The sequence below is a fragment of the Sitophilus oryzae genome, unplaced genomic scaffold, assembly GCF_002938485.1.
Source record: "Sitophilus oryzae breed Bouriz unplaced genomic scaffold, Soryzae_2.0 scaffold_1717_pilon_pilon, whole genome shotgun sequence".
NCBI classification, from domain to species: domain Eukaryota; kingdom Metazoa; phylum Arthropoda; class Insecta; order Coleoptera; family Curculionidae; genus Sitophilus; species Sitophilus oryzae.
In genome coordinates this window covers 298,112-323,110 of record NW_022146410.1, presented here as the reverse complement: position 1 = coordinate 323,110, position 24,999 = coordinate 298,112, and the positions used below count along the sequence as shown (strand labels likewise).

General features: G+C 32.6%; 1 protein-coding gene across 1 annotated transcript in view; it reads left to right on the top strand.

Moving 5' to 3' along the window:
* Positions 1-24,746, top strand: part of LOC115881371 (probable ATP-dependent RNA helicase CG8611) — a 32,918-nt gene extending 8,172 nt beyond the window's left edge. Inside the window, exons 5-8 of the mRNA XM_030898824.1 lie at positions 1,314-1,504; positions 2,465-2,613; positions 6,577-6,775; positions 24,546-24,746. Of these exons, the coding sequence (XP_030754684.1) occupies positions 1,314-1,504; positions 2,465-2,613; positions 6,577-6,775; positions 24,546-24,681 (675 nt within the window). The 3' untranslated portion in view covers positions 24,682-24,746. The remainder of the gene's footprint in view (positions 1-1,313; positions 1,505-2,464; positions 2,614-6,576; positions 6,776-24,545) is intronic.
* Positions 24,747-24,999: the final 253 nt, after the last annotated feature.

Below are 24,999 nucleotides of genomic sequence, written 5' to 3'. Positions count from 1 at the left end.
AGAATGCCTAGAGAAGCTGAAAATAGTCCTCCTACTCTGGGTACCCGCTGACCAAGGGATAGAAGACAATGAAAAAGCAAACGATCTAGCTAGAAAAGGAGGGAACACTCCACTAACTAGACCAGAACCGTTCTGCTTTCCAAGCGCAAACCAGCTTAAAGCGGAACTGAAGAATCTGGAGGACTCCATCCGTAACCTGGAATGGGAATCCTCCAACGGTCTATGACACACGAAAAAGTTCCTCAGAACTAACGACTTATTTGATTTAAGTAAGAACAATCTTCGGATTGTCACGGGGTTTCTAACAAGACACTGTCTCCTCCACGAACACCTCAGTAGATTGAAGGTGAGAAACAACGGCGAATACAGATTCTGTCGGGAAAATGGGGAAACCCAGAACACCTTATCAGTGAGTGCACCGAGACGACAACCGTTTATACCATAATCTTTGGTACGGCTGATGTCGAAGATGGACAGCTGGCCTCTATGGAGTCGTCTCAGATACTGGCTTTTGTCAAAGCCCTGAAATTGTATGATGGATTATAACCTGCTATAACTCAAGAAAGCGGAACACACAATAGATAGTTTCTACTTCGTATTTTTGGAATCAAAATAAGTTCATTGGACACAATTTACCTCTATACAAAAGTGCTTCGGTTGGGCGTTAGAGGGCATCAAACTTTAAAAATTAAAACAAAGAATTTCGGATTTTTTTTTATTTTTGCTTACACAACGTTTCGGTCAGACGTATCACTGAGTTCCGTTATATTACGGCCTATTTAAATTTGCGTTTTTACCAATGGGGTTCTTTGTAGACCACCCGGACTTCCGACCATTTTATGTTGTGGTGTTTGGATCACACGTGATCTGCAATACCCGACTTCATTGTTTCACCTCTTTACGTATGTTTTTATGTTCGTCAAGTCGTACATGTAGAGGACGTTTTGTCTCTCTAATATAGAACCTACCGCACTTGCATGGTACCTCGTAGATGCTTGCTAGTATGATGACATGATGAGTATGATGAAAAAACGGCGACCAGTTGGCTGGGAAATGATCATCGATGACATACCCTATATAATTTTACATATAAATTGACAGCGATCTTCATTTCATAGCCATCGCTGACGCTTTTTTTTCGATCATATTGAAACTGAAACACTTCTCTATTCGATAATGTAATATATTTTTATTTTACAACTTACCATTGTCGACTACTTCCAAACGAACGTTGAAATTGATAATTTCACTATTACTCATAAATTATATAGGACTCATATTAATTACTACTCATAAATTCATATATTATACAGGATGTAGCAGCCAGGGGTCTGGACGTCCCTGAAGCAGATTGTATCATCCAGTACAACGGTCCTCAAACGGAAGACGACTACTTGCATCGGGTTGGTAGAACTGGAAGGGCTGGAAAAACTGGATCAGCTGTCATATTTCTGACCCACGAAGAACAAGAATTTGTTAGTCGCTTGCAAGGGCGTAAAGTTTTGTAAGTTTTCATAACTTTCTTTAGACTACTTGTATGTTTTGGTTATTTTCATTTTATGAATAGTTAGTTTTTTCTCAAAACTTATTAATCTTTGACTAAAGAGATTAAGGAAGGATATAATGGCATCTACGCATGTATTTATACATGAGACAAAATCGACATCATATGATTGGCACCCATCTTTGATAGTTCTGTTTGACGTTACAATTGACCCATTTTAATTTTATTTGAAACATATCGGAAAATTTTACTTGAAACATATTATGTTTTTGGCCCTTTCCGCTTCTTGTATTTTGTTTGTTCATATCGGATTTGTTGGGTTTTCTGAACTTATTTTGTATTTTATTATTTATTCTACAATTGGTTTTGTTCAGAGGTACTAAATCTAGAGGGATATTGTGGCAGAACTTAAATTAATAGCTACATTATTGCGAATTACCGAAAAAGACTGAAATAGTTGTGGAGCATTCCATAGATCTCGGTCAAAAATCGGGAAAAATAATAGGAATAACTTTTCACTGGTGACTACATGTATACTATACGTTATATGCAGTATACCAATCAATTATGAAATTAATTTAGAATTAATAATTATATTTTTTTTTTGGCATTTTCGCTTTTATTTACTCCTTGGTGAAAATATTCAGGATACGTCAATTTGACTTCGTGTTTGAGTAGCGTATTTGGTATTAACTAATAACATTTTTTAACAACATATAACACAATCAACAAATTATTGAGTCTACTCTACATAATATTTTTACTCGGGTTATATAAAATTTGAAAGGCACTGATAAACCGGAATTTAAGTCATCCATTATAATCTTCCATTGCTTACCACCTAGGTTTCTTTGATATGCTCCTTCCTTATTCTTTTTATTCAAAGCAATTATTTAACTTAAAACTATATATTAGTTGGTTTCAAAAACTGTGTTTTACGAATTCATTATTTAATTTCAGTCTAAAAGAGCGAAAATCTGACGTTATTATTAAAAACTTAAGTATTTTTATGGAAGAACCGGACAAAGATAAGGCCGTTTTGTCTTTACAAAGAAGATACGAAACGGCTCTTTCTAGGAATAAGGAGCTTCACAGAAAAGCCTGTTTTGGTAAGTTGAATAATTTGATTTCATAGTCTTCTTTTTTATATTACTGTTTTTTTGTGTGTTACGTAGTTTTGGATGATTTCGGAGTTGGATTTTGATAACATAATAATGATTAATAGCGATTGATATTTTCAGTTTTTTGAATGTAATTTTTATCAGAGATTTATAGTTTGTTGAACGGGTGTATACAGCGACAGTTATGTCTGTCATTTTGACCTTCTGGCAAATTGTATTTTCTGTCATTTTTTGGATGGCGTACGTTGAAATCGAAGTTAGAATTTTAACCATTAATATCAATATTGATTTTACTGAACTATGAGCCCTAACAACTATATGTTGGAACAAGGTCATATTTTGGAATTATTGCCCTGGTTTTTCAAAATGACTGAAAAATATATGTTTAATTTTTTAAATATAAACATAGCCATATATCCTAAACAACTTGACAATATTTTTATGAATTTGTAAATCAATCCATATTTACAGTAGAGGATTTTGTTCATAAAAGGACAAATTTGCTGACAACTAAATGTTGGGACGAGTATTTTTAAATAATTAATATCATCATAGGCGGCTTTGCTATAAACGTCACAAATGTCGCAAACTGTTTACTTCAGCATTGACAGCTTGCAAGTGACTCGATACTGTAAGTATTGAGGTTTACTGTAAGTAATTTTAATTTTTTTAATTTTCAATTTTGTTAATTATTTAATTCAAAGTAATGGTCCGTGGAAAAGCTACAAATCAAAAACTACGCGAAATTATCATTCGTCAATACAGTACGGGAAAAACAATTCGAAAACTTTCTGATGATTTAAGTATTCCAAAAACCACTGTCTTTAATATAATAAAAAAATACGGTGAATCTGCCAATGTAGACGTTAGAGGTAAAAGTTCGTGAAGGCTAAAAGTTGAATCTCAAAGAGATTTACGAAATTTAGTAAAAAATTGCAAGTCTGCGAGAAGAAGTACTCTTCGCGAAGTAACAGTTAAATGGAATACTGTAACTGGTTTAAATATATCAAGAGAATGTTGCCGAAAATATATCCACAAATGCGGTCTGGGGTTTTACAAGGTAAACTTTATTTTGTGTGGATAATCAATTACCTGAGGATTATAGATACAAATTCTTAATTAGGCCAAAGAAAAACCGCTACTGACAGAAATTCAAAAGAAAAATCGCTACAATTGGGCAAAATCTAAATTATCGTGGACACAAAATGATTGGAATAAGGTCATATTTAGCGATGAGTCTAAATTTTATGTTTGCGTTGGAGATCATCGAAAACGAATAATACAAAGTAAAGCAGAAGCCTTTCATAAAGATTGCTTAAAGAGGGTTGTTAAATTTCCTAAGGGGATAATGGTTTGGGGTTGCATGTCAGCAAGAGGTTTGGGCAAATTAAATTTTATAGATGGCACTGTTAACGCCCAAAGATATCAACATATACTTGAGACCTCACTTTTGCCTAGTGCTCAAGTATTGTTTCCAAACGAAGACTATATTTTCCAACAATATGGAGCATCGTGCCATTCAGCAAAATCAACTAAAAATTGGTTCGGTAATAATAATATAAAAGTTCTATCCCATCCTGAAAGTAGTCCGGACCTCAATGTGATAGAAGTGTGTGGCATAAAATGAAGCAATATTTAAGAAGCCACCCTCAACGAACAATTTTTGATTTGCGGGCAAAACTGCAGGAAATTTGGGATAATTTTTCTCCTCAAATGTGCCAATCTTTGGTAAATACAATGCCATTAAGAGTTCAGGCAGTTGTTAAGGCGAAAGGTGATGTAACTCCGTATTAAACAAATTTCTTGTTGTGCGGTCCCAATATATAGTTGTCAGCAAATTTGGTTTGATTTTGGCAAAATAGCTATTATCAAAAGTGATTTGTTTGCAAAGTTATAAAAATATAGTAAAATTGTCTAGATCATATTGTAATGTTTGAATTTAGAATAATAAACAAAATAAATTGAGTCGTTTTAACAAATTACTATATTTATTGCAAAAAAGACCTTGTCCCAACATATAGTTGTTAGGGCTCGTATTAAGCTTCGTTCAGAACCTCGCAATTTGTGGAATAAATTAGCGGTTTCAATTACACTTTATACTTTTTAGTTTACGATTATTCACAATGTTTAAAAAACACAAAATTAATAGAATATCCTAGCAACAGCTTACATTAGCTTATAAAACAATCAACTTTTGATTTCTAACTACAATTTCTCTTGACGGAAGATAATCAAAGGCCAAAATGACATTTGTCTCAAATTTTGAAGTATAATTAGTGGAAAAGTCAAAAGTTTGATAACTTTTTCTATTAATTGAAAAAGTTTACCACTAATTGACGTTCTGAATGCTTACATTGAAATTAAAGGAACAGACTTCTACGCTAATTAAAACCACTCATTTATCCACTGCGAGGTTCTGAATGAAGCTTATCATAAGATAATTCCAATTCATTTAGATAGTTTTAAAGGGGGGAAATCTAAAAAAAATCATTTTTACGATTATGTACATACATGAATCGAAACATTTAAAAACTAAGTAAAATATCTATAAAATCTGAAATAGTGAATTGCACGATACTTTCCTTTTCGATATTTTAAAACAATAGGGCTTAATAACAGGGTGGTTCAAACTGTATTTCGAAACTTCGGCAGCATATTCTGCAGATAAAAATAAGTAAAAAAAATTAGTATAATTGTATGTCTGAAAATGCTTTGTTTCGGAGATACAGGGTTTAGAAGTTTCATTTTTATTTCGATTTTTCCAAATAATTTCTGAAGTAAAATAAAAAATATATCGTTACAAATGTTAGTACACAGCGAAGTTGGTATAGTTACTATAGTAAGTAGAGTATACAACATTTTGTCTAAGCTTAGTTTCGGAAGTTACAGGGTGTAGAAGTTTCATTTTTATTTGGATTTTTTCCAAATAATTTCTAAAGTAACAATATTTGATGAAAATTGGAGTTTTTGACATGAGAAATTTGATTTTAATGTCAAAATTACTCCTATTTGTAAGGGCGCCACCTACGTGTGTTGTAACTGTTTTGAAGAGTAATAACTCTTTGTCCGTATTACCTGTATAAAACTACTGAGTGAAAAAATATACATTTCCGTGATTTTCTACGTAAAAATGTCGCTTGGTAAAAATCGCTACGAGCAACCGTTGTCAAGATATTTACAATGGAAATAGTCAATACGTGTCATTATAGGCAAAAAATAAAACATGTTGAGTAGATAGTTATTTGACTGAAATGAGAAATTTGGGAAACTTTTTATTTTTTTTAAACTAATCATAATTTTTTTTTGGAAAAACGATGATAAAACAGTTTCTGTTGAACTTTTGGCACAAAAACATTGCAAATTTATGATTTTAGTCTAATAACTAATTAGTCAACATGTTTTATTTATGTCAATGATGACAGGTATTGGTAATTTCGATTCTAAATATCTAGAACCATTACTCGTAGCGATATTTACCAAGAGACTATTTTTACGTAAAAATTATATACATCGTAAATGTATATTTTTTAACTAGCTAGTTTTATACAGGTACGGACGAAAAGGACGGTTTATTACACTTCAAACCAGTTAAAAAATACATAGGTTGTCATATTGACGTCGAAATCCAAATTTATCATGTCAAAAAACTCCCAGACACCAATTTTCATCCAAATATTGATGTTACTTCGGAAATTATTTGGAAAAAATCGAAATAAAAATGAAACTTCTACACCCTGTATCTGCGAAACTAAGCATTTTAGGACATACATTTATAAGAACTTTTTACTTAATTTATCTGCAGAATATGCTGCCGAAGTTTCGGAATACAGTTCGGACCACCCTGTATAATGATGTGGAAGCAAACATTGCACTAGTAGTTGTTTGACCAGTAAACCCTTAAAAAAAGACTATACTAAATTATAACTACTATGTTTCTCTTTTTAATTTCAGGATACTCATCTTGGGCTAGATTCTACAGTTCATACCCCAACAAGTTGAAACCAGTTTTCGACTTTAAGAAGGCTAACCTAGGACACTACGTTACTAGTTTTGGACTTAAAGAAACTCCCACCTCCGTAGCTAGGGTAGTGAAAGGACAAGTGTCCAGAACGGAACCGAAAAAACTCAACAAGAAACTTGCCAACCATCAGTAAGTAGAATTCATTTATAATAGCGATAATACGGAACGATCAACAATGACTGAATTAGTTGGCAATACTGTGTTAGAGGATTTTAGGATTTGTAGTTGGTACTGATTTAAAACAAATTATAGATCCAAAAAATTTAAAAAATTGTCTATTCAGTAACGTCAATTTTTTTGTCTTTTCAGCTTTTCTTATCAAAATTTATCTACAAGTTTTGGCTTTGTTTTTTTGTAAAATCGACACATATTTTTCATTGTAAAAAATGACTATATTTCAATGTAACTGTAGTATTCCACATGGAAAAGTATTACATAATCACGGATAATTTTCATCCTGTGGCGTTCAAAACAAAGTTAGATGTGTATAATATATAAAATAGAACTAGTTCAAAATTTATTATGAGCATGTAATCTAACCTATATTTTTAATACTTTTATTCAATAACTAAATTGGAAAACCTTCAAGTTAAATCCATATGTTTTTCATCTCGTTTTGATTAGTCTTATTAGTCATTAATTATGGAAAACGAATTTAAATTTTGTCAGAAAATTAATCATATTTAATTTTTGGTTTGTTTTGACGCTAGTGATGACAGCCGATAAATATTCGAATTTCTTAAATTTATTGCCAACCAAACAAGCAAACTATTTCAGTGATTGTTGATTGCTCCGTTATTATTTGTTCTTAAATATTATTACTTTGAACATTTCATATTTAGTATACCTCGTCTTTTATAGTTTATTTTCAGTTTTAAAAAATAAAACTATTTAAGCTTCATTTAGAACCTGGAAATTAGTGGTTTCAATTAGCGTAGAAATTTGTTCTTCAACTTCAATTTTCAGCTTCAACTTTCAATTAGTAGAAAAAGTTAACAAACAAAATTTTTTTCACTAATTCCACTTCAAAATTTGCGAATAATGTCATTTTGGTTTTTGATTATCATCCGTCAAGAGAAATTGTGGTTAGGTTAGGTTGTTGTTATAAGTTGATTGTTATAAGCTATTTATTGAGCTTTCTCTAAGGATACAACTGACTACCGCAAACTCTGCTAGGATACTATATTTAATTTTATTTATATTTTTGAAACATTGTGAATGACCGAGGATTTTTAAGTGTAAAGTGGTAGTTGAAACCACTAATTTACTCCATTAATTTCGAGGTTCTGAATGAAGTTTAAAAGTTTGTTAACTTTTTCTACTAATTGAAAATTACTACCGATATGTTTACATTAAAATTAGAGGAACAAACTTCTACGCTAATTGAAACCACTATTTTAATCCACTAATTTTGAGGTTCTGATTGAAGCTTTACAACAATTCAGTTACGCTCAGATTTGTAATTTTTTATTGTTATGTTTTACAACTATATATTGAAACATGACAACAATATTATATTAGTTTCAAATAAAAATATTACTATAGGCAATAATATTGGCGCTACTTTTGTATTATTTTTATTAATACTCTAGAAATATAACTTATAACATTTTATTAATGATCATTTTTACAACCGAGCACAGACATTTAAAAATTCAAGTACAGCGGCGAGATGACTGGATTTTTTTCAGAGGTCATTACGAACCACCATTAATATCTAATGTTCTCCACTGGCTTTTAATAAAGTTATAAATCTTCTGGGAAGGGTTTCACAGGTTTCCTAATTTCTCAAGCGCGGTGAGGCCGCCTAATGAATGGCAACGCTCATTAAATAGGTAGGCAATTTAGAAAATATCCCTAAATGGAGGGTAACACCTTTTTAAAAATTAGATTAATCAAGTGGATATGTTTTTGACGGGTCTATTGGAGTCCTTGTTAAGTGTTAAAATTACAATATAAAAATATAAATGTTTGTTATTCAGCCAATTTCTATCTTCACCTGATCTCCTTTGATGTACTTTATATACCGGGTGGTGCATCGTCGTTGGGAACAGGAAATCGCTTGCAAATTTTGAACTGTCCAGATATTGGCGCCCCTGTTAATTCTACAGCGAAGTCGTACTTAATTTTTGTTAAAAGTCTGCGTATGCTGAATACACATGCTAAATTTGAATAATTTTGGGCAAGCCGATTTTAAGTAATTTAAGAAAAACTGAATCTATTTTTAAATTAAAACTGAATAGGTAACAATGCAAAACCAGGTAAATTCAATTTCGATGTCAGTATGACTCCTAGTTAGAGGGGGCGCCACTAGGGTTTGCGGAACCGGAGCTGTTTTTCGGAACCGGGAATCTCGGTACCGCGCCTCTTAGGAACCGGGATTTCCCATTCTTTCGGTACTTTCGGTACTGACTAATTTTTGTTCACGCAGTTGAGCAGCTCTGAACTGTTCAAGAACGCGATACCCTCACTCCATTCAATTGAGTTATAAAATTCCAGAACTGTTCCGCGCCATATGAGGGCACCAGGCTATCGCGCACCGCTCCTTTCAGAACCGTTCTCGAGTAGCCCCAGGGCGTAAAGCCCGGAACTCGAAGTTCGCGAATGGAGGACAGCAAATCTGTGCAAGATTTCCTAGATTGTTGCGACGAGCTCTAACCCTTTATTTGAGCTAGTCCTTCAAGTGTTCGATAGGGTTTAGGCGATATTAGATAGGTGAATATTAGGGTAAACATGCAGGCCAGTCCAAAACTATTTCACCTTCCGTTTCAAGACATTCTCTAGTCACTCTGCTGGTACGGGGAGGTGAACTATCGTGCATGAAGTTAAAATTATCCCCAATTGCAGCTCTCCAAAGACTAACGATTGGTTCTAGCACCAATTCAACATAATATCTCCGATCCGAGAAAGCAAGAGCAAGGGATGGTTTTTCAAAGTAAAATGGATTAAGAATTGAGATTTTTAATGAAAATAATATCTAATTATTAAGTAATCAGTCATGAAAAAATTAACATGAATACAAGTAAAGAAAAAAGTATAGATAACTTAAATTTCACAACAAACAACATAAACTAACTGAACTGAATTTGAGACACAAGCCCTAAAATATTGAATTAAAAATGCAAATATCTATTAAAACATAACATAATAAATATTATAGGAACTTCAAAAGAGAAAAGAAGCAAGATTAATAAGAAATTGCATCATTACATATTTAGAAGAGGCCGTACTCAATAGATGGCGCCACTTCTGTAGGACCATTTTTCAGTATGGCAGAGTCCATTCTTTTTCTAGCTAGGTATATTCTTTGCCGGAGCTGTTTTTCGGAACCGGGAATCTCGGTACCGCGCCTCTTAGGAACCGGGATTTCCCGTTGTTACGGTACTTTCGGTACTGACTAATTTTTGTTCAATAGTGGTGCAGTTTATCAATCTGTGCAAGATTTCCTGAATTGTTTCGACGAGCTCTAATCTTTTTTTTGAGCTAGTCCCTCTAGTGTTCGATAGAGTTTAGGTGATATTAGAGAGGTGAATGTTAGGGTGAACATGCAGGCCAGTCCAAAACTATTTCACCTTCCATTTCAAGACATTCTCAAGTCACTCTGCTGGTACGGGGAGGTGCACTATCGTGTATGAAGTTAAAATTATCCTAAATTGCAGCTCTCCAAAGACTAACGATTGGTTCTAGCACCAAATCAACATAATATCTCCGATCCGAGAAAGCAAGTGCAAGGGATGGTTTTTCAATGTAAAATGGATTAAGAATTGAGATTTTTAATGAAAATAACATCTAATTATTAAGTAATCAGTCATGAAAAAATTAACATGAACACAAGTAAAGAAAAAAGTATAGATAACTTAAATTTCACAACAAACAACATAAACTAACTGAACTGAATTTGAGACACAAGCCCTAAAATATTGAATTAAAAATGCAAATATCTATTAAAACATAACATAATAAATATTATAGGAACTTCAAAAGAGAAAAGAAGCAAGATTAATAAGAAATTGCATCATTACATATTTAGAAGAGTTTGATTTCGACCACTAGAAAGTATCAAAGGACTTTCTCACGTAACAAAAAAATAATTTTTTAATTGTTGTTTCCAAGGCACGGTTCTGTAATGGCAAAAAAGACCTGAACCCTAATTGGTAGTATTAATTAGAGTTTCCGGGACTGTACTAAAATATTTTCGTTCAATGATTGTGGAGTTCGTCAATTAGCAAGCAAGGGATTCTCAAAAGTAAAAACGTTAAAAAATTGAGTTTCAAATGAAAATAATATCAAATTATTAAGCCATGAGAAAGTAAACATGAACACAAATAATGAACACAAGCGAAAAAAAAACACATACGTAGCTTCAAAATTAAATCAAACAACATCAACCAACCTCTAAATCAACTTAACTAAATTTGAAAAACAAAAAATTAACATTTTCAATTAAAGATGTTAATGTCTAACTAATAAAACATAACACAAAAAAAAATAACTAATACATTCAGAAATATTATACTAAATAATAAAATAACATATTTATACTTCAATAATTACTAATAAACGTTATTGAAACTTCAAAATCACTTCAGAAGTAAGAACAGTCAGAGATAGCATCACTACTTACTTAGAAGAGTTTGATTTCGACCGCAATATGTTTTTAATTATTATTACCGAGTCTCGGAAGTACCGAAAGAACCTGGAATTAATCATTTCGAGTCCCGTTTCTTTGATGTCTCAAAAGAACCGGAAATTCCCGGTTCTGAACCCTAGGCTCCTAGAACCCTAGCCCTGAACCTTATGTTTTTTTAACTGTTTTAAAGAGTACTAACTTTTCGCCCATACCTGTATTACACTAATATGAGAAAAAATATAAATTTTCGCCATTTTTTAAGTAAAAATGGTCTCTTAGTAAAAATCGCTACGAGCAACCACAAGATATTGCTTAAAATATTTTCTCGCTCTTTATTAAAAATATTTTCTTTATCAAAATATTTTCTTGTTCTTTAACTGGCAAACAAGCTCTAGTAAGACAGAAAAATTACTGGCGTTATTTTAATGCAATCACACGGTATATATATGGTGTCCCAGAAATAAGTGCAAATATTTTAACTGGTAGTATAATTCAACCCCAGAAACACGCCTAAGAGGTTTTTTTCGCGAAAAAAAAATTTTGAAAATTCGAAATTTGTTGAAAAATTTTTTTTAGTTTTTAGTTAAAAAACATAATTTTTTGATAATATGGCAACATAGGTATTGGATTAAATTTACAAGAAAGAAAATCCAGAAAAGATCCAGTGGTTCTCAAAATTTTAGCAAAAAAAAACATTTTTTTTTTAAATTTTCAAAGTAAAATAACTCCGTTATTTTGGACTTATTTGAAAAACGATAAAGAGAAAATATGTTTCTTTTATCGAGATCTACCACCCCTTAAAATATTTGCACTTATTTCTGGGACACCCTGTATATATTGTACCATTTATATTTAGTAAATAAAAACAGAACTAAAACAAATCTTTAAGAATATTTACATCAAGTAATTCAAGACTCTTTTGTGTACAAGCAGTGTCTGGTAGATCCCCATTGATCCGTTTTATAACCTTAATTCTCTCAACGTTGCCCATTAACCGACACAAAAGATTAATTACGGGGCACTTACACCTGCGATTCGGACTTCGTACCGAATTACCATTATCTGATTGAGGGTCTGAGCCTTTTCGCCTAACAATCATTTCGAGAACTATTAAGAGTAATTAGCTTCAATCGAAATTGGTCCTGATAATGTGATTCTTTCTGAGTAAGTTATTGGCGATGGATGACATTCATCAATCAGTGTATATCTGCATGAATATCTATAGGCCTGGTACATTTTCCGCCGGTGCTGCCACCGTCGGAGAATATCGTAAACAACTCGTATTTACAAATACTCGGGTTTACTCGACTTACAAATACACGGGTTTAAATAGCGAGAATACGAAAAAAAAACATTTATTCTAAAAGTGTTAGGATGTACAATTTGTGAAAATTCTAAAAATAAAAATAAAAAAGTAAATATTTTCATACCTTTATAAGATTTAGCTTGTGTTATAATTTATTATTCCAGTTAAGAAAAATTTTTTTAGACGAGGTCAACTACGGTAACGAGCATAATTTTAATCCCATGGTTTTGCTAGTGGGGCATAATTGGAATTTGAATTTGTTGAATGGGCTGTTTCGGCTATAACGAAAATTTTTAAAGGTACATAATTATAATTTTAATCACTAGTTGATTAAAAAAAGTATACCATTAATATTGCAAATTATATTTTATCCTCTCATAGTATATTATGTCTTTTTAATTTTTTGATTATGTAACGAGCACTTTGTTTACTCACTTGTTTCGTCGAAGTGCTTGAATCCATTTTTGCTTTTGATCAAATTGGTGTGAGAAAATATGAAGCTATAAAATGTTGTTTCGGAAGAGTTGAATGTCAATTATTAAACGGGAAAGTTCAATTATTGAATGTTATTGCACCCAACAACGCCCTAATTACGCTCTCTTATACGCGTTAATATTTTTCGGCAATTTTATTAACATTTGAAATTATCATAACACAACACGACGTCTAGTTCGAATTCTTTTTCACTTATTTTTTACTACTCGAAACAACGTTACATCATACAAACCTCGTACCTGAGTGTTTTATAGTCTGAATAACTGCACTAGCAAAAAATTAAAATACCTATGTACTTAAATATTGTGAAAAAAACACGATTTCAATATTATTTTAATGCGATCAACATGACGGCGCCGCGCCGGCGCGGCGTAAAATAGGTAGGGATAATTTCTGATTTTTGCTGTTGAAGCGCTACCATCGGAATTTGTTGAAATCAATTGAAATGCACCAAGCCTATATTAATGTGATATGTGATATAACTTTTCTAATAGTCCAAGAAAATAGGCGTTCAAATACGAATGTTTGGGAAAAACTTGAATTTTTTATATAAGTTACTTTGACAGATCTAAAAACGAACTGTAAAAGGTTTTTTTAAATTCATCCCCGAGAAGGGGTGAAATACGTAAATAAAGTATTTTTTTCGCAATTTCGGACTAACGGTAAAGACTAGAAAAGAAGTTCAAATAAAAGCTGTAGAGCGTCAAATTTACCATAAAAATTAACTCTAATTTTTTTTTATTAAATCAAAATTAACCGAGATAGAGGGGCGAGAAGCTAGGGGATGATAGTAGAAATTAAAAAAATCGTAAGTTGCTGAAGAATTTAATATTTTCTTTCAATTTGCTCGAAAATTATAAACTTCAATTCAGGTTTTTTTAAATTCACCCCCGGGATGGGGTGAAAAATTATAAAGTTTTTGGAAAGTGACCAGGTTTAGAAAGAAAAAGTTCAAATAAAAGTTGTATATTTTTAATATTTTTTAAAAAAAAAGGCTTTTTGTATTAATTTATTAATATCCCTGAAACTCATTTAATAAAATTTTAGCATATCAAAACTTATTTAACAAAATCTTTATTAAATATATAAATACACTAGCGTGTACCCGCGACTTCGTTCGCGTCGAATTAATCATTTGTAATGGTGATCAAAGCAAAGCAAGAATTTCCATTAACATACAAATTGGATAAAATTTTCTCACATTTATGTCAGCATGAGAAAAAACAATATGGCGATATTATTATATAACTTGGTAGTATTTGAGGGGTAGTTTCATCTCGTTGGAATTTGACTTTCGAAAAATCCTTTTGCCAAAAATAAGCTTTTTACGTCAAGCAGTTTAAGCAGAATCGTGGTTAATCAGTTACCCAACTTTTTGGAACACCCTGTATGATTTTTTAAAAAATTTCAATATATGTAAAAAAACAAAATAAATTATGCGTGTCCAAGCGTTGTTCCGAAAGACTAACCATTTTTTAAATAACAAATATTGTAATATTTGAGGGGCGTTTTCACCCTTTTGGAATTTGAGATTCGCGAAACCCCTCCTTAGCGAACCTCTACACCCCACAGTCAATCCGTTTGCCAAAAATCAGCCTTAAACGTCAAGCAGTTTAAGCAGAATTGTGATTACTCAATGGTCATATTTTATAAAACACCCTGTATAAATTTTTAAAAAATCATAAAATCTGTAAAACAACAAAATAAAATTTTTATACGTGTTTAAGAGTTTTTCCGAAAAACTCACCGGTTTTTAAATAAAAAATATTCCAATATTTGAGGGGTGGTTTCACCCCCTTAGAATTCGAGTTTCGAAAAATCCCTTCTTATCGAACCTCTACTCCCTAAAGTCAATCCGTTTTCCAAAAATGAGCTTTTTACGTCAAGCGCTTTAAGCAGGATCGTGATTAATCAATGACCAGATTTTTCGAAACACCTTGTATACATTTTTAAAAAATCTTAAAATATGTAAAAAAAACAAAATAAAATATACGTGTTAAAGCGTTTTTTCGGAAACTTGACCGTTTTTAACATTTGAGGGGTGGTTTCTCCCCTTTGGAACTGGAATTTCGAAAAATCCCTTCTTATCGAACCTCTACACACTAAAATCAACCTGTATGCCAAAATTAGCTTCTTACGTTGAGTGGTTTGAGCAGGATCGTGATTAATCAGTGAGTCAGTCACTTAAGGATTTTATATATTAGTATAGATAAATTTAAATCTTTATGGATTATGGAAAGTGATTAGATTATTGAAGAATTTTGGTTTTTCGGGTTATTAGGCCGTCGTCGGTTAGAATTGCTTCTAACGTTTCGCTAGCACGAGTGGCTAGCATCTTCAGAGGTGTGTTTGCTCCGATTGCTCACACTAGACTGATGAGCAATCGGAGCAACACACCCCTGAACTAGCCACTCGTGCTAGAAGCGAAACGTTAGAAGCAATTTAACCGACGACGGCCTAATAACCCGAAAAACCAAAATTCTTCAAACGACTCAACCGCGAAAGCCTAAACTACTAGATTAGATTATTGTTCAAATATTAAAAATAAATGTCCTGAAATGAAAACTATGCTACGTATTTACTATAGTTGATCTGTACTTACCTTGCTATAAATATCGTAATCTTAAACCGTACAGGGTGTTCCAAATTCTATGCCAAACTTTCTAAAGTATAAAATAATTTTTTTCTTTATTAGTATTTTAATAAAGCACGCTTTTAGATGTTTCAAAAAACTTTTAGATGTTTCAAAAAGTTTTTTGAAACATCTAAAAGCGTGCTTTATTAAAATACTAATATTTCAACGATGTTTCACAAGGAACCAACCACAGCTTCAGTACAATTTTTTCTTTTTTTTTTAAATCCTTTATTTCTAACGGTTCTCCCATAATAAAGGATTCTTTTTAGTTCTACAAAACGGTAGCCTCCCGAAAAAAAACTATCCCTCTAATCGAAGTTTCGGCTTTTTTGATCACCTTCGCCTTCGAGGCTCGACTCCCATAAAAGCCGGCGGCAGCAACGCAGTTATTAATGAACCCAGCGCCGGTGATTAATAACTTGGGGGCAGTCAGAGGCATATAAAAAGCGTAGTACTGTGCCCCCTTCATGTCCCCTCAGATTAATTACTTCTTTATTACCTCTTACGTCTCGTAGTGGAGCTATTAAGTGACCGGCGCGGTCAGATTAGAGTGCGAAATGGAAAATGTTGGACGTCAGGTGTAGTTATTGTCAGGCAAAAATAACCTGCATTTTTTCCGGAATTTTATTTTTTAGTCTATGAATTAATTTATATTTGGAATTGGCAACAATTAAAATCTTTCTTTGGTAGCGACAATCGACTACACCATAACAAGTATTACGAAAGTCTGCCCAACCAGTCAAATTATTTATTAATTAAAATGACAGATAACTATCACTGTCATGTAGGTTCTCGTTGGACAGACTTTACATTACTACTGGGTGCCGATTTCATACTCTTAATTTTAGATATGTATCTCATTATATACAGGGTGGTCCGAACTGTATTCCGGAAACTTCGGCTGCGTATTCTGCAGATAAAATAAGTAAAAAAGTTCGTGTAAATGTATGTCCAAAAATGCTTAATTTCGGAGATACAGGGTGTACAAGTTTAATTTTGTGTGTCTGGGAGTTTTTTGAAGAAGAGAAATTTGATTTCGATGTCAATATGACTCCTATTTGTAGGGGGCGCCACCTACATGTATTTTTTGAAGTAATAACTTTTCGTCAGTACCTGTATAAAACTACTGACTGAAAAAATATAGATTTCCGTGACTTTTTACGTAAAAAATGTATCTTGGTAAAAATCGCTACGAGCAACCGTTCTCAAGATATTTAGAATAGAAATAGTCAATACATGTCATTATTGACACAAAATAAATACGTGAGTAGATAGTTATTTGACTGAAATAATAAATTTGGGAAATTTTTATTTTTTTTAAATTAATCATAATTTTTTCTGCGAAAAAATGATGATAAAACAGTTTCTGTGTAACTTTTGGCACAAAAACATTTAAAATTTATGATTTCAGTCTAATAACTATTTAGTTAACATGTTTAATTTATGTCAATGACGAGGTCAATGATGATAGGTATTGATAATTTCGATTCCAAATATCTCGACAACCATTACTCGTAGTAATTTTTACCATGAGACCTTTTTTACGTAAAAAAACGTAGATTAATATTTTTTGGCTCAGTTGTTTTATACAGAAACGAACGAAAAGTTATTATTACTCTTCAAACCAGTTTAAAAATATGTAGGTGGCGCCCTCTACAAGTAGGAGTCATATTGAAATCAAAATCAAATTTCTCATGTCAAAAAACTCCCAGGCACGAATTTTCATCCAATTATTGACGTTACTTCATAAATTATTTGAAAAAAATCGATATAAAAATGAAACTTTTATGCCCTGTATCTCCGAAACTAAGCATTTCAGGACATACATTTATTTTATCTGCAGAATATACTACCGAAGTTTCCGGAATACAGTTCGGACCACCCTGTATATATCATATATATCTCATCATATACAATATATTTCATATAAATGAGCAAACATCTCCAATCTAGATAATCTGGTTCCTCCTTTGAATAAAAAGATTAAAGAAGGAGTATATTATGAACAAATCTAGGTGGAGCGCAATGGAGGGTAAATATGGCTGACTTAAATTCCGGTTCAGCAGTGCCGTGCTAATTTTATTTAAAACGTACAAAAATATAATGTAGGGTATACCCATAATTTGTTGGTTTTGTTTTACGTTGTTAATAAATGTTATTAGTTATTAAAATTAGTAATAGTAATTATTTAATTACATTTGTATGTCACTGAAACACTTAAATCAAGTTGATGTATCTTAATTATTTTTATGAACTAAATAAAACCGAAAATGCGAGAAAAGATATCATCATCGTCATTTTCAGCTTATTCAACCATTTTCAATTATTGTGTAACCTCTCTCACATATTTAGATACTCTCTTTGTAGTTGGACCCATTGTTGTCTATGTATTGTTGGCTATGCGGGCCCAAGTTATCACTGCTAATTTCCTAACATCAGGGCCCCATCTCAGGTTTGGTCTTCTTCTAGGTCTCTTAATTTCTCGTGGTTACCATGCTGTAATTTTTGTGGTCCACCTGTTGTCCGTCCTTCCTGCCAGGTGTCCTGCCCATTGCCACTTGAGGTGTTTGACTCTGTGGATGACATCTATTACCTGGGTCTTTTGTCATATCCACTCTATTCTTTTACGGTCTCTCTTGGTTATTCCCAGCATATTTCGTTCCATTGAGCGTTGTGTGATCTGCAGTTTCCTTATAATGCCCGTTTTAAGTTTTTAAGTTCCAGTTTTGAGTTCCAGAGGTGGAACTATTGTCAAGGACAGTATTCTTCATTGATACCGATCGCTATTTAGTTACATAGTTCTACCCCAGGTTTTGCATGCATATGTCATGACTGGTAGTGTACATTGGTCGAATGTTTTATTCTTTAGTGGCATTCTAGATTTGAAAATGATTGAGTTTCTTCCATAAGTAGCACAATGCTAACTTAATTCTTCTGTTGATTTCTGGCGATTTCTGGAGATCCCGAGCTGTGTATTAGTTTTCCCAAATATATATATCCTTCTACTATTTCCAGTGTTGTGTTATTTATTAGAATGTCTTTTCTGCCCGCTAGTTCGTTGCACATTACTTTAGTTTTTGTAAATTTATTTTGAGACCCACTTTATTGCTGGCTGTATTTAATTCGTTCATTCGTGCTTGTAGTTCTTCAGGACTATTGGCAATTAGGACTGTCATCAGCGAATCTTAGATGGTTAAGATATTCTCTATCTATTTTTAATCGTTTGTTGGTCCAGTCCAGTTTACGGAAGATTTCTTCTAGTGTTGCTGTAAACAGCTTTGGGGATATCGCGTCTCCCTGCCGTTCTCCTTTGCCAGTTGGGAACTCTGTGGTTGTTTTATATATGATATATGATTAGTTAATTTGATTTAGAAAAGATATATGATTAGTTAATCTTAAATAAGTGACTTACCAATGAAATTTATTCTCTTACAACAAGACAACTACTTTACTACCACCTAGTAACTACTTTACAGATTTTTTCTTCTTCTGGAATTCGCAATAAGGTCACTTTTAATTTAAATTCTACACTGATAGAAAAAAGTACTTTATTATTATTCCGTCATGGATTCCAATAGTATTTATTTATCATGAATAAAATTAATTTTATATTAATATTTTAGGCTTCTAAATAGTAAATTGTTAAAAGATATGTATGCATATGCATATATCTGTACTATTTAATAATCACCCCCTTATTACTTACTGATTTATTTGTTATTAATCCAATATATTTCTAAAAAACAGTTTTGTTTATCTTGTTTAACTATTAAACCAATATATTGTTATTTAATATACATAATAATATTATGTATTTATTATTAAAGAATATCTTCTCTAGATCAAACAGACTATTTTTTGCATCTAAGCATTATTGATTAATAAATAGCAGTCCTGTCTCACCAATAAATCTACATAAATTTATGAAAGCTCCATTGTATTTATAATAAAACAAAGATACTATATTGTAATCTAGGAATTTTAATTCTCGGTAATGCCTATAGCAAAGCTATAGCGTCGCGTCCTAGTCGTGTCTTTTACGTTTAAGATAGAACGACGATTTTAACTCCATTTAAAAATAAGCATAGGCGATATTCCCGAATTTTGGTTTCACTGCGGTTTGTGTGGGTATCTATATTGGTGTTCGGTGATTTTTTCTTCAGTTCGTCATTCTGACTTGTGCGGATTCATTTTGTATGTGTTTACTGTTGAGAGCGTAAGAGATAGCCATTAAGCCATAAACCTTGTCCTTGGGCGTATAATCAATAACGGACTATGAGTTTCCCGAAGAAGTGTTGCATAATTGGTTTAGATGGTCGGGTGATAAAAGATTTACATGATTTGATGGATACTTCGGCAGCTTCGGCTTCCGAGTTACAAACGACGGCGGCGGCCATGACGTTGACAAGGATCGAGATATTTTTAAAAAGTAATGGTATCTATGATGAGATTAATCCTATTTTGGAAGTTAACTATATAGGGCAATACAGGTTTAATTTAAGTATTTTTAGTTTTTTATATTTTTTAAATGTTATATATATCATTTGTTTTGTATTTATTACCTTATAGGATAATTTAGGTAAAAGTTACTGTTCTTTGTGTTTTTTATACATTCTATTTTAATAAATATTTTGTTAAATAAATTTTACACATTGTTTTAATTAAAATTAACTTAGAAAAACCTATAATATAGGCTTATAAGATATAATTATTTTAAACAAAGAGTATTTTGTTGAAAATATAGATGTATTTAATATTAATACAAAGTTTGTTTCTAAGGAACTCGAGTTAGCTATTAATGAATCAAGTACTCGTTTTATAATTAAACAATTCCGTTTTGATCCATGGTATATTAAATATAAATACACGTTGATTATGCCATATTTCAATCAGCCATGGCTTAACAATTAAGCACGTTCATTAATAATAAATAAACCTTTCTATCAGTGTAACATAATATCTTTCTAGATTTACTACCTTTAAATATACATACATACATACATGTAGCTTTGCTTTTTACAGTGTGGATGTTTGGGTTTTAACTGAAAATTTTTAAGATTAAAAGTCGGTGGTCAGTGCCACATTCGGCATCTACTCTGGCTTTTGTGAGACTGACATCTTTTAGGTGCGTCCTTCGAACGATTACGTGGTCCAATTGGTGCCAATGGCCTGATCTGGGATGTTTCCAGGTACCTTTAAACTTGTCCTTCAGCATGAACCACGTATTGGTGATGCAAAGATTATACTCTGTGCATGTTGATAATAAGCGTTCACCATTGCTATTTACGTTTCCTATTCCATGTTTTCCCAATACGTCAGGCCATATTTCCTGTTGTTTGCCGACACGGGCATTAAAGTCACCTAGCAAAATGATTCGTTCGTGCTTTGGAATTTGTTGGAGTGTATTTTGCAGAGCTTGGTAAAATTTATCCTTATCCTCAATTTTAGCGTCTACGGTAGGAGCGTAAGCACTTATGATGTTGACGTAAGTTTTGTCTGATATGGGGTACCTTAAGGGTCATAAGACGTTCGGAGACATCAATAGGTACTTCTGTTAATTTGATGGCGATTTCGTTTTTGATTGCAATGCCTACGCCATGAATTCTCCTGTGTGTTGCGGGGTGACCCTTCCAAAAGAAGGTATAATGCTTCTCAGTGAGACTACCTTCATCCGCAAAGCGGGTTTCGCTAAGAGCGGCAACATCTATATTTAGTCGGTGGAGTTCCTGTGAGACCAGTGCTGTTCTTCTCTCTAGTCGATTGGAGTTTGTCCTGTCCAGTAGAGTACGGACGTTCCACGCTGCAAACGTCAAACATTGACGTTGTTTAGTTCTCCGATGATACGCTCGAGTAGGCACCCCCTCCCGGAGATCCGATCGAGGGGGTATTTTACCTCCGGACCATGATTTTGTCCTACTCGAATGTTCCATCTTTGATGACTGTTAGGTGCGTAAAAAGGTTAAACTGTGACGGTTACGCTGCCGCACAGTTTGGCTGCAACTGTAGCACGGGATGGCTTTGGCACAGTGAGGACTGCGACGATAGCTCCCTTGTGCTACGTTCTCGGCCGGCTAGGAGTAGTTTACTACTCCTCTTCCCCAGAAAGGTGGTAGGTCTGAGGGTTGTATAAGGATATACCGCCTATACTCTACTTTACTACCTCTAAACAAAACTAATTGTACAATAAATTATAAATAAATATAAAATAGAAGGGCACAAGAAATCAGCAAAATTACAAATCGAATTCCAATGTGGCCCATTGAAACGTCAAACAGAACTGTGTTAAAAATGGTAGTTTATGATATCGAATTCAGCTCAAATGCGTGAATACATAGATAGCATTATACTCCTTCCTTTATCTTCTTAGTCAAAGGGTTCGTCTTATTAATTACAGTAATTAAACCAGTCGCGGCGGTATAATTACATAAATCTTTTAATAATCGACAGTTAAATCACTGAACAGAAGTAGAGACAAAATAGTTCAAGGCAAATACAAATGCGAGGTATATTTTAAACCGCTTACTTAAAAAAAACTAAACCGAACCATACATCACCGATATACAATAGAAATGTGAGGGAAGCGATATCGGAAATATCAAAACATCATCCTTTTGAATAAAGGCAAAACGGAATAAACCTGTATAATTTAGAGATAGATTTTTCATTCATTCCGCTGAACTCTTCCGAGAGACGTAGAGCGTTAGAAGAGCGGCGAAACCCTTTCAGGAAGATTTATAACTTTATTTAAGACCCGCGGAGAACATTAGCGAGCTATTTATTAATGGTAGACTATAATGATGTCTGAGAAGCCGACTGGCTCTATACAGAAGGTAGCAACCGCCGCCGCCGCGCCGTTCCCATATCAATTTGTCGATTTAAAAATATCAGATATTTATTCATTAAGGTTTATCGAATATTATGTATATTGCGGTTGGCGTTGTGGTAATTTTCCCAATAGTTTTCGCATTATATCGATTTCGAATAGCTATAAAGGCGGAATTTCATGCGTCTGATATTCGACTATACCGAGTGTTTCTCAAAAGTGGCTCACCCCTATAATTTTTTTTATTTTTTCAGATAAAAAAACGAGATTTGGTTCGTTAGTGTATGACATAAATCAGGATTTATTGACGTATTCAATTGTTTTCTTTTACTTCCTGTTTCACCGGGAATTACTTCAACTTTTGACTTTTACATGGCATCCTCGGTATTTTTTACTTTATTCGATAGAAAATGACCCTCTGAATAGAATGACATATCATATTATGTCAACTTTTGATATTCTCGCTTAAGAACCGTATTTTAAATTTTAATCTCGAGTACCATGGCTGTGTTAAAAACACTAATTTTTATAGAAAGAGCCTTGGAAAAATAGACTTGATCGTCTAATGTTTTTCGTGTCTTGTCCTGGCCGATTAAAAGTTGCCCAAGTCGTATTTTTAATCATATCTCAATTTTTATAAATGGAACAAGGGTGGCTCATTAGCATATTTAGAAAAAAACTATTTTTTTACGAATAATTTGGTACCAACCACATACTTGGTGTTTCGAGTCAAATTTTCGTTATGAACCGCATGTTACAATTTCAGATTAACAATATGCGTAAATGTCAGAAGTTGACATATGATATGTCATTTTATTCTATTCAGAGTGCCATTTTCTATCGAATAAAGTAGGAACGAAATATACCGGGGGTGCCATTTAAAAATAAAAAGTTGTAGTCATTTTCAATTTCTATTGAAAGTTGAATACGTTAATCAATCCTAACTTATGTCATATACTCAGATACCAAATCTGTTTTTTTTATCTGAAAGAATTAAAAGTTAGACGCACCCGGTATTCGATACTATATTTACTACAGGTTGGTTAAAGTCAGTAAGGGTTGTTCTTTGAATAAAAAGATTAATTAAGGAGCATATCAAAAAACTTAGGTGAAGTGCAATGGGGACCTAAAATGGCCAACTTAAATTCCGGTTTATCAGTGCCGTTATAATTTTATTCAAAACTTGAAAAAAATAATTTTGTCAGTAAATGTTAGTAGTTATTCAAATTGTTATAAAAATATATATTTCCAATAAAATGGATAAGTTATAATAATTATTTAATAACATAAATATCAGATACGCTACTGAAGCACGTTAGTCAAATTGACGTATTTAAATTATTTTTGATAAGTATTAAAGCTAAAATGCTAGAAAAAATATAATTAGTTAATTTGAAGTGAATTTTATAAATGATCGGTTTACTACACGTAACACATGTATATTATACAGTCACTTAGTGAAAAGTTATTCAATTGTTTCGCCCGATTGTGATCGAGATCTACTACACAACCAACTATTTTACAGTCTTTTTTTTAAGTAAAGACAAACAAATCAATACAATTTGAGATCAAATTCAAATTCAATCATTTCAATTGAAACGTCAAAAAGAACTGTCAAGGATGGGAACCGATGATGTCGTACCCTCCAACATGCATGAATACATGGATAGTATTATACTCCGTTCTTAATATTTTTATTCAAACGTGTTGGTTCCTTAAAATATACGTAAAATACTTAACAGTTCTCCCAGTCTCTGTATTTTTTAACGAAAATTAATCTATTCTATGCAAATAAAGTATTTAGTATAAAATGAAATTATAACAGATTTTATACTCTTCAGAATTATCCCACCCACTGAGCCAGTTTTGAAAGGAATTTATATGAAAACATAATTTATTTATAATATGTCTATTAAAAATGTGCAATGATTTGTTAACGTTTAAAGCAGTGTATTTAAGGAAAAATAACGTTTGACAGTATACGATTATTAATATTATTATTATTTTCAGGGATAATGTAGAGTTGAAAAGACCGGCTCAGAAGAGACCAATCAAATCGCTGAGTTTGACCACGTCAGAGTTTTCCAGCGGTTTGGAGCCATCGAAAAAGAAAAGGAAAAAGAACAAAGATTTTTCCGATCGGTAATATGTTATGTATATACTTTAAAATATGTATTAAACATTGTTACATCAATATATTTTAATATATTTTATTACGGTAGTTTTACTTTTAGTCTAGATATTTTTTCTTTCTTTAATTACTTATTGCAACGGATATTAACTGCACTGTTTTCCAAGCTCGGTCTACTACCGTTCTCGTCGAAAATTAGTCGATGCATCCCGTCAATAAAAATTCGACAAATTTGTAAGTGGCCAATGCAATGGGTGGGCGGAGAGTATTTTGCGGTGACATACTCGGTCAAGTTCACGTGGACTCTTTGCATCGTGTATATAAGTAGCGATC